This window comes from Sinocyclocheilus rhinocerous, unplaced genomic scaffold (genome assembly GCF_001515625.1).
Source record: "Sinocyclocheilus rhinocerous isolate Xijiao unplaced genomic scaffold, SAMN03320098_v1.1 scaffold919, whole genome shotgun sequence".
Lineage (NCBI taxonomy): Eukaryota > Metazoa > Chordata > Actinopteri > Cypriniformes > Cyprinidae > Sinocyclocheilus > Sinocyclocheilus rhinocerous.
In genome coordinates this window covers 496,484-507,040 of record NW_015637585.1, presented here as the reverse complement: position 1 = coordinate 507,040, position 10,557 = coordinate 496,484, and the positions used below count along the sequence as shown (strand labels likewise).

The following is a 10,557-nucleotide window of genomic DNA, read 5'->3' as shown; positions in this document are numbered from 1 at the left end:
GTGGGGGGCACTGTTCAAAACAAGACTTATCTGAAGAATACAATAGTGCACCAGTAATGCAAATATATTTGATCAAATTATTACATAATTTCACATACTTGTGAATGCATATATTCGTAGTAATGCATTAGTATTTATGATGAAGTATTTCTATTTGTAAGTCATTCTGCACAAGAGTCTAACATCGTTTAAAGGAATAGTTCGCCTAAAAATTACAATTCTGTCATCATTTATTCACCCTCATGTCCTTCTAAACCTGTATGGGTATTATTTTGAGCACAAAAGATGTTTGGAAGGACATGTGTAACCAAACAGTCGACTGTAGCAATTGACTTGTTATATTTTTTCCATTCTATGGAAGTCAATGGCTACCATCAACTGTATGGCTACCCACATTCTTCAAAATATCTTCTTTTGAGTTCAACAGGCAACAGATGAAAGACCTGTAACAGTGGTTCCAATTTTATTCCAGCTTTTAGTGCCTGTCAGTAAAAAACAAGTTGTAAATTTGTAGATGGTTCATGGGATTATTATTCATTACTTGGAATCACAAATTAGGAATAGTCATTTGGATAATTGGTATTTATACCATTTACAGTTGCTGCAAATTAGTACTCTTTTTACTTGAGAATTCCTACAAATATTACAATTTAATAGAGAATTTCAACAAAAAGTTAATTGTTCTTAGGCAGAAAACAGACACAACAAATGTTTCCTCAGGATGTGGACTGATAACTTGAGTATGTGCAGACCAGAATAATCTCTTGTGTTTCTCTGCAGTGTGTGAGGATAACATCATGGAACAGTTACATGTGTGTGTAATGCTTAGCTCAGGGTCCTCTGTAACCAACACCCTTCTCTCTTTCTCTGGAGACAGTTACACAAGTTAAAGCTTTTACAAACTTTGAGAGCAAAGGTTCTAGTAGTGAGAATATTTACTTTATTGTCCGATACTAGATATTTTGTTATTCACACTTAAAAACATATTTAAACACAAAATATTTACATGAAATATAACCAACACATACAACATCACCAGAGTGTGGGACTCAGTAGGTTTGTGTGTTGGGTTCTAAGAGGTGTGTCGCATGCATGTCTCTGGTCATGTTGTTTTTCTCTCTGAGTTTGGCTTGCAGTAGCGTGTGCTCCACCACTCCCATTCGAACATCCATCTGCTCAATCTCCTGCTTCAGCTTGGTCAGACTCTGACGGATCTTCACCACTGGAGCTGCGACACAAAACACATTAACAAGCAGAAACTACAGCTCACATAAACAAACTGCATCAACAGTAGCTTGAAAGAGGGTTTGTTGTGTGTGCGGTTTACCTCCATCAGACATGCTGCTGCCTTTCTCTTCCATTTCCTGTTTGACTTTTTCTAGCTCTTCGCTGATCTGGAGTAAAAATAAATACGCTTTATGAATGTTATTTGAATATTGTGTGGATATGTGGCTGTATACAGCATTATGAGACACATTCATTTTGAAGAACTACTGATTCTGTTATCTGATACTGTGTGGAAACCAAAAGATGATTAAATCATTGTAATATTAATACTGTGTGACTATCGTTGTTTCCAGACTCACTTCAGCCAGAATCCTGGTTCTCTCTGTGACGCCTCCACTGGCTTGCTGATAAAGCTCCTTTACCTGAGGGAAAAAACACATGCAACATTTGACATCCTAATATTTTGACTGGTTTAAGGTTAGTAATAATGATTTAGGTTTTGATTGGTCGAGATGTACACCTTGTTGAGCTGTGCTTGTGCCTTCTCCTTTACCTGGGGGGGGGGGAACGACGACGACACATGCAACATTTGACATCCTATCTTTTGATTGGTTTAAGGTTAGTGATAATGATTTAGGTTTTGATTGGTCGAGATGTTCACCTTGTTGAGCTGTGCTTGTGCCTGGCGGTATTCCGAAATAAGATGCTCAAGCTGAGCGTTGAGGTATTTCTCACGACTGCTCACTTTCTCCAGTGTTTTACTGATGTCCTCCCTCAATTTAAACAGACACCCCTGAAAACATCCACACATATACATAGATTCAGTATTTCACATTATTATGTAAATTAAATATTTTTAAAAAACATCTATGATGGATTGATGGATGGATGACCTTGGCGTCTTGCAAGGATGTGTTGATGCCTTCTTGATGTTGATGCATTTGATCAAGATGAATCCTCCAATCCTGAAACATGTTAATCAGTATTTCAGTCAATCAGAGCCTCTCCATCACCATAGAGGTGACATACTATGATTAAAGGTTGAAGTATCTGAGACCTTGTTGTCGGTTCGAATGGTGACTTTAAGTTGTGGAAGAACTCGCTCCACTTCCAGATTCCACTCAGCGGCATCAACATCTGACTCCAGAACCACCGCAGGCCTCGATCCACTGAGTTCCTGAACACACACATCTACCAGTTGTCTTTTACTGTACATATTCTGTAAAATATTGTATACTACTTCGTTGTTTAAGATATTAGTAAACGTCCCTCCTAACTTAGTATGAAAGACTGTGGGCTCTTCATGATTTGTAGCACACACACACTAATATCACCTTACATATGAAACAACTAAACCATCTCCAGAGAAAGAAAGAAAGTATAATTATTCCTTTTAGGTTTATATTTTATTATTACATAAAGTGCACCTACTGGTATTTCAAATAAAACTCACACTCTGATTGGTTCTGGTCTTCAACGCGTCTAAATCAAGGCCATCCTCTTCCTCATACTCCTCATCCTCCTGCTAAAGATACACATTTTTAATGAGTGTGTGTGTGACTCACTGTCACTCACTTTACACATGAGTTTGTGTGTGTGATTCAAAGTCATATCTTCATTCACTTTACTGTGTGAATAAGGGCTGGGTGATATAATGAAACATTTATATCACGAGATTCTCTATTTTAGTTCATAACAAAATATATCACAATATACACATTTTTACAAAGTGCCTTCCATGTCATTTTTTTATTTTTCCATTTGATGTAGAACAATAATCAAAGTAAGGTATGACACATTTGTTTTTTAATTTAAGTCACATAAATTGTAACAAAATACCTTAAAACAATCTTAAAATAATAATATAAACATTTATTTATCTGCTTGCAATTGTTTTTTACACAGACAAACTGTATTTTTTTAGATTACCCCATAATTGTTTACATTTTTTATTATTACCACTATTACTACTACTATTAATATTATTATATTTTTATTTAAACAGTTGTATATACAGCACATAATGTGCAAATATGTACATAAGTCTTCTGCTACCTCCATCGAGATGTCAATGATTTTAAGTTTCATTTTAATTTTATACTTATTTTTCATTTCTATTCTCTTGTTTTATATACGTATATGCATATAACTACTCAGAACTCCTGGAAATCATAACAAATTCCTTTTGTGTTTGTGCACACCTGGCAAATATGTTTAGTCTGATTGTGATTCCGATTTCAATTTTTGCTTGAAGCAGATCTAATCAATAGTTATAAATACACTGTTAATCCAAATATAACTTAATAAATTCTGAGCTAAATTACTCAACAATATTTACAACACTGAAAAAACTGCTAATATAAAAGCTTGACAGATAAAAGCTTAAAATAGAAGGCGAAGCTTAGAATAGAGTTTGACTAACTGTCATTTCTTCCTCAACTTTACTGAGTGTGAGCTCAGCATCATCTTCCTGCACACACTCGTCTTCCACCTCCACAGACGGGTACATCGGCCTGATAGAGAGAGAATACCAACTGTGTTAGTGTGTGTATAGCGGGTACAGAATGTTTGTGTACAGAATTCTCTTGAAGATTTATATGAGACATAAAGCAGCACAGAACATCATACGATCAGCTCATGGTGTGTGTGTGTGTGTGTGTGTGTGCGGTTACCTGTTCCAGGTGAATCCTCTACTCTTTAGTGCCTTTTCTACCAGCTGATCTAAAACATAACAGACATGCTCTCCAGACCCAGACTTCAGCTTAGATGGGGGGAAATCAACCTGGCCTCCCTACGAAAAACAGATATACAGTGATAATCAAAAAAAACCAAATACTTCTACACACACTTGTGAGGGTGCCATCATCACATCTCACCAGGGCACGCAGCTCAGACAGGATGTTAGAGACGGTGGCGTTGGGGTCATCATACTCCTGCGGTGTGTCAAACGGCCGCCCGCACAGAGAAATCAACCAGGCAGAAATTACACTGAACATATAGAACTGCTCTCCAGGATTTGACAACACATGAGGGCTAGAGACAAAATAATGCCTGAAAAACAGAGCAAAAATGCTTAGTTTGATTCAACAGTGATTGATCCTTATGATTTTTACTAATAAGTAACCCTAGCAATGTTTGTATTAGTTTGAAGGTTACTATCACATTCTGTTTTTATGCTACATGAAAATACGGAAAATACTTGAGGTGTTTTTGTTTTTTTACATTTTATTTAAGGGCTATTGACTTTGTACATTAATGTCAATATAATTTAGAAGATGCAGATTTAGAAGTTAACTGTTAAAAAACATGAACTATAAACTTAACTGTAATATTTTTGTGTCAGAAAAACAGCATGATCTTAATCTATAATTCACATTAGAAGTAGCAATTCTACATCTCTCACCTGGAAAGGGGTTTGATGTTGTGTTTATCCAGAACATGCTGTTCATAATCCAGAACCTTGAGTTTATCCAGCAGATCCTCCATCAGCACAAACATCTGATAGACCGAACCGGGTCCGCGCTCTTCTTCCTCCGCCATCCCTGTCTCAATTCACTTTCAACAAGCTTTATTGGCAAGGCAACGCGGGTTTAAAATTTAATAAACAGCACAGATATGCATACAGGTACGTATACACACGCTTCTCCTTCTCTCGGTGTATTTTATATCAGTTGTTTCTGATATGCAAGCTGCAAAAGCGGACTCGGGATGTTGTAGTTACTGTCGTCAGGAATGACGTCACACACCGGACACAAAATAATAGTAATGAACCAAGATGGTTAATAATAAACAATGAGCAATAACGAATAATACAAAATATGTAATTGGTAAAGAAAATGGCACTGGAGACCCGAAACTCTCTAACAATTAATATGAATGTTTGGCTGAACGTTTTGTGCCGCAGGTTTTATGAGAATGTCAGTGCTGCCACACGCTGGAGCGGAGAAGAAACGGCGCCAGGGCGGATATAGTCTGTGTGTAATTATAATATAATACAATTATAATTATTGACATTTATATTATTTATTGTAATTTATACAATATATTATATTGTATTGTGATGGCAAAGCGGAATTTACAGTATTTACCCGTCTTCAAAATTCAAAGGAACAGCATTTATTTGAAATACATTTTTTTGTAATAATGTAAACTTCTTCACTTTTAAATAATTTAATGCATTCTTTCTTTAAAAAAATTCTCACCCCAACCTTTTGAACAGTACTGTATATTTTATATACTATAATTTATTTTCACACACACACACACACACACACACATATATATATATATATATATATATACGGTATATATATTTTTATTTTTTATTATTATTATTTTTCACATCAGAAGAACTATGTGAGCGAAAAGCTGAATTGAAAAATGAGCATGCATTATAGTGTTTGGTTGTCTTTCGATAAACTGTGTGCCAGTGTGCTCCTCATGTTAGGTTGCTATGTGCTGGGCAGAGCCGCTCAGCTGTTGAGATTAATTCCAAGAAATCTTTTTTTGGCTGATGGGTCAATCTTTCTTTCACTCTACCAGTCTCTGTCTCTGTGATGTTGGCGTGTGTATGAACACAAATGTTTGGCAATCCAAATGTTCTCTGATCTTCACTGACTGTAACTGAGGTTCAGTCCCCAGCTTAACTACCATTGTTTTGGACAAAGTCATCCGCTCCTTACTCCAAGACACAAATGCAGAGTAAAAGGACACATTAGACAGCATATGTTTTCACATTTTAATATTCACATGTGGCTTATGGTAACAGAAATGATACAAACACATCTAGTGCTTGCACTCTTTTTTTATTAATTTAGCTACCCAAAACACACATACTCGTACACTCTCACATTTTGGAGCACCCTTTTTTTTAATGAAAAATTAACTCTTCCACTTACTAAATAATGACTTTCTCTGCATTCTATGTTTTTTCCTTCAATTTCTCCACAGTTTCTGTGGTGAACTGCTGTTTTCAGTCCTCTTGGATACGAGTCGCTCCCTCCTCTGATACTGGACCTTCCCTCTTGTTCTCGGTAGCCACCTCTGTGTAGGTCACATCTGGGCTAGACTTCCTGCCTTTGGGAGGAGTCACAGCAGGCTCCGCCTCCGCACCCTCCTGGCCCTCAGCGACCGTGCGTTCCTTCTTCAGCTTGATTTTGAACGATTCTTTATTGGGTGCTTTCTTAGCGATGTTCTCCTTCAGCCTCTCGCTGCTCTGACGGATCTTCTCTCGCTGCTCAGTGGGCACAATCTTCTCACCCAAGGTGTTGAATTTGGTTCCAAGAGTTTGGCCCGTCTTACTCAGGCTCTCCTTGGTCTTGCTGAGGTTTTCCCGCGTCTTCTCACGGGTCTTGTTCATGTTCTCTTTGGAGAACGCAGCTTTGATGTTCTCAATGCTTTTTAACCCGCTCTGTTTCAGACGGGCGCCCCGGGATGACTCCGCCTCCTCTACCACCATGTACTCTTCATCAGATGATAGGTCAGCAGGGATTTCATACTCATCTGGCTCCACCTCCAAGTTAGCAAGCCCCTCCCCCTTAGGAGTCTTGGTGACAGCAACAGAGGGAACTTCAGTTTCACCCTGCAGTTGAAGACAGAAAAGAGAGAACATTATTCAGTAAGAAAACACACTCCAAATTCATCTACTCCCAGAAGGTCATGAAGAACAACTCTGTGCTATTTGTGTGTGTATAAAATTGTATGTAGTAACATTAGTAAGGAAATTGCAGTTAGCAACTTTGCTGGAGGCCTGGATTTTTTATGCTTTCATGCAACTTACCTACTAGATTCAAGAAGCACTGAGCTGATTACCACACACCAATTTCCTTATCATCATATTTAGACTGAATTATTGAAATTAAAATTTCTATATCATTTTTTTTAAAAATTGAAACACAAATGCGCTCCTACATTTCCAGTGCTGTGTTATGGTGTAAATCTTGGTCCAGTTACAAAATACAACTCCCATAGTTAATTGTCTTCATTTACTAGAAGATATTTTTGAAGAATATTTTAACTGTTGCCCATACAGTGAAAGTCAGTGGTGTAACAAACAACACTAGACCCCATTGACTTTCATTGTATGGACAAAATGAGGCAATCTTCAATTTAAAATACCGTCTTTTGTGCTCCACAGAAGAAAGAAAGTCATGCAGATTTAGAATGACATGAGGGTGAGTAAATAATGACAGAATTTTCATTTTTGTCTGAATTATCCCTTTAAGTTTACCTATATATTTTCAGCTGTTACTTTTTGGAAGGTTCACCATGATGCATATAAGATGATATGTATAATGTTACATTGCATGAATTTTTTTTTAAAAACTGGTTAAAATCAACAGTTACAATTTAAAAGTCTCATAGGTTTTTATCGGTCCATCTGGAGGTTTGTGGAGTCCGATTTTTGAAGGTTATTCAGTTATCAATCACAATTTCTCTTTCTCTCTCTGTCTCTCTTTTTAAAATTATGTCTACAATAATCTGTACTTTTACATTTGGGTGCACAAAAATTCTAATCACAAGGCCTACATACATTTTCCACTAATTTTACGTTTTATTATTTTGAGTTAAATTTTGAGTGCTGATCTACAGCTGTGGTATTATCAATTACACATTTACAGTATGCTTACATAATGTTAAAACAAATCATATTGTGGCTGGTCACTTTATAAGTTGGTCAGAGAGTTTCTTCCTGTTTAAGTGGGCATTTCTTAGCCTTAACAAGCAACGGAGACTAGGTTTTATGTCAGTCTGAAGTTTGGTTACATGAGTTGACCCTTCCCTTGAGGGCATTTTTGTAGTCTGTAAGAATGGATGTCTATGTATGTGTATGTATAAACTCCCTATTCAGGGAATAGCCTTAAAGAGTCTCTTCAGCTGTGTGTGCAGCTCTATATTAGGAAACCTCAGAATAACCATACACAAACACACACGCTTATACTGTCACACACACTGTCTAAAAGCCTAATTTAGACTAATTTATTATGTCACACATATTCTCTAATTATTCATTCTGTATATTGATGTGTTGCATTACAGAGTGAGGAGTCAAACAGACAAATTTGCCTCTGTGCATCTGTGCATTGCTACCTAGAAGAATTGAAATGAATCATCAGTTAAATCACGTTTTCAGGATCATGTTTTTTAGGGGCACCAAATGTAAATTGGTAAAAAAAATTGAACAGTAATTTAATAGACAAAACCACAATGGACAACTACTAATCTGGGGTGCGTTTCCCAAAAGCATTGTTAGCTAACTACGTTAGTTCCATTGAACTCTTGTTAACAACGGAACTTGCGACCATAGTTGCTTTTGGGAAACAATTAAACAGTTGCTTTTGCTGTTATACTCAATGTCTGTGGTTAAAGAGGACTACTAAAAAATAAAAATTCTGTTATATTTACTCACTCTCATGTCACTCCAAACCTGATATTTTTTGGAACACAAAAGAAGATATTTTGAAGAATGTTGGTAACCAAAGAGTTTCGGGTCCCATTGACTTCAATAGCCATTCAGACTTCAATTTTTGTTCATACTATGTAAGTCAATGGAACCTGAAACACTTTAGTTACCAACATTCTACAAAATATCTTCTTTTGTGTTCCACGTAGGAAAAAAACAACATGAAGGTGAGTAAATGATGACAGAATTATACCTTTAAGGCCCAGTGTCACTCACTGTTTCCCTCTTTCTGGAAGTCTCTTGAATGGACATTTCAAAATTATCTTTATATCACTCATCTGACACACTAACAGAAATAGTTAGCCAATCAGCTCTAAAAGGGAAATTCTCAAGTTCGCCCCCTGTTGCACTGCGTGAGATTACAGTGCCAACTTGCTGTTAAATGCCACAAAGATAGTGAAATGATGTGACATGTGGCCAAGTATGGTGACCCATACTCGGAATTAGTGCTCTGCATTTATCCCATCCAAAGTGCACACACACAGCAGTGAACACACACACACCGTGAACACACACCCGGAGCAGTGGGCAGCCATTTTTTTGCTGCGGCGCCCGGGGAGCAGTTGGGGGTTCGGTGCCTTGCTCAAGGGCACCTCAGTCGTGGTATTGAAGGTGGGAGAGAGCGCTGTACATTCACTCCCCCCACCTACAATCCCTGCGGGTACGAGACTCGAACCTGCAACATTTGGGTTACGAGTCTGACTCTCTAACCATTAGGCCACGACGATAGAGCCACACCCTCAGTCACCCGGCCATATCACACATGCTGTGGTTGTTAGGAATGTGTTTACCTGATAGATGACAACCCTGAACTTGTTGCGAGTGAGCAGCTCATCTTGTGTAGTTTCCACTTTCTTCACACGCACGTTCTGTTTCTCCACACGTGAACGTACTTCTTTAACGTGCGCACTCACGCGGCGGGCTTTCTGGAGCAGTTTGTCAACGGTTGTGGCCGTGGCGCCATGGTCGCGAGCTAGTTTGAGAAGCTCGGATTGGACGGCGCTCACCGAGCTTTCGAGCTGCTGCTGACGCTCCTCCATGCGCTGCTGGCTGGCCTGGACACCATCGATGATCGTAGACACGCGTTCCAGCAGAGAGAGTATCGACAAGGCCGAGACAGGCTGCCCGGATTCATCCTCGACCCCCAGCATTACATCTCCTCTCTTTTCCATCTCCGATGCTCCCTTTCACACGTCCCTGAAAATAAAGCTACCGGGCCAGAGATGGGTAAAGGGCCAGACGGAATCAAACACACAGTACAGAGAGAAACTGACACTCCAAGAGAGAGACCCCAGTGGAATCTGACAAACTCCACCCCTGTTCACACACACAGATAGAAATGCATGGATATAAATACAACTGTAAGAGGATACTAAGACATTTTTGGAAGCTGTATCACAGAAGCACTGGAAAGCCCCATTAATTCAAACATTCCTGTATGTGTCAGGGAGTCTTGTGGATATGCATAATACGTGTCGCTCTCTCAGCTTTGAAATAGTTAAAATGACAGTGACATTGATCTTGAGCGCAAATGTGTGTGTTTGTGTGGTGAGGTGCACTTACTTTTATAAATCCACCCCCCTGTGGCATACCGTCAACTCAACTGAAGCCAACAGCTGTGGAACGCGCACACACACACACCCTGCGTTCCATTCGAAAGGGCTCATCCCTATGCCCTAATCCCTTCAAAGGGTTTACCCTTCGGAGTGAGAGCTTCGAAGGGTTGAAGGGTGTAGGGCAGAGGTCCCCAAACACCGGGTCGCGACCCACTACCGGGCCGTGGAAGAATTGCTACCGGGTCGCAAGAACGTTCTGGGGAAAAATGTGTATAGATAGGCTATGACACACTCTGTTATGTTAATGATTGT

At 38.7% G+C, this 10,557-nt stretch overlaps 2 protein-coding genes across 3 annotated transcripts; both read right to left on the bottom strand.

Moving 5' to 3' along the window:
• Nucleotides 1-784: 784 nt before the first annotated feature.
• Nucleotides 785-5,117, bottom strand: ift57 (intraflagellar transport 57 homolog (Chlamydomonas)). Of its 2 annotated transcripts, XM_016564225.1 has the most exons (12): nucleotides 4,851-5,117; nucleotides 4,631-4,769; nucleotides 4,104-4,278; nucleotides 3,900-4,018; nucleotides 3,650-3,740; nucleotides 2,681-2,752; nucleotides 2,285-2,404; nucleotides 2,121-2,192; nucleotides 1,889-2,020; nucleotides 1,587-1,649; nucleotides 1,328-1,394; nucleotides 785-1,228 (listed from the first exon to the last, which is right to left on the bottom strand). In XM_016564225.1, the coding sequence occupies exons 2-12, from the start codon at nucleotides 4,765-4,767 to the stop codon at nucleotides 1,050-1,052; spliced, it is 1,227 nt and encodes a 408-aa protein (XP_016419711.1). In that variant the 5' UTR covers nucleotides 4,768-4,769; nucleotides 4,851-5,117; the 3' UTR covers nucleotides 785-1,049. The 2 variants fall into 2 exon arrangements, with proteins under 2 accessions (XP_016419711.1, XP_016419710.1); XM_016564224.1 differs by having other exon boundaries at nucleotides 4,631-5,117.
• An 848-nt stretch (nucleotides 5,118-5,965) lies between these two features.
• cavin4a (caveolae associated protein 4a) lies at nucleotides 5,966-10,000 on the bottom strand. The gene is made up of 2 exons (XM_016564237.1): nucleotides 9,481-10,000; nucleotides 5,966-6,808 (listed from the first exon to the last, which is right to left on the bottom strand). The coding sequence occupies exons 1-2, from the start codon at nucleotides 9,859-9,861 to the stop codon at nucleotides 6,200-6,202; spliced, it is 990 nt and encodes a 329-aa protein (XP_016419723.1). The 5' UTR covers nucleotides 9,862-10,000; the 3' UTR covers nucleotides 5,966-6,199.
• Between the last annotated feature and the right edge of the window lie 557 nt (nucleotides 10,001-10,557).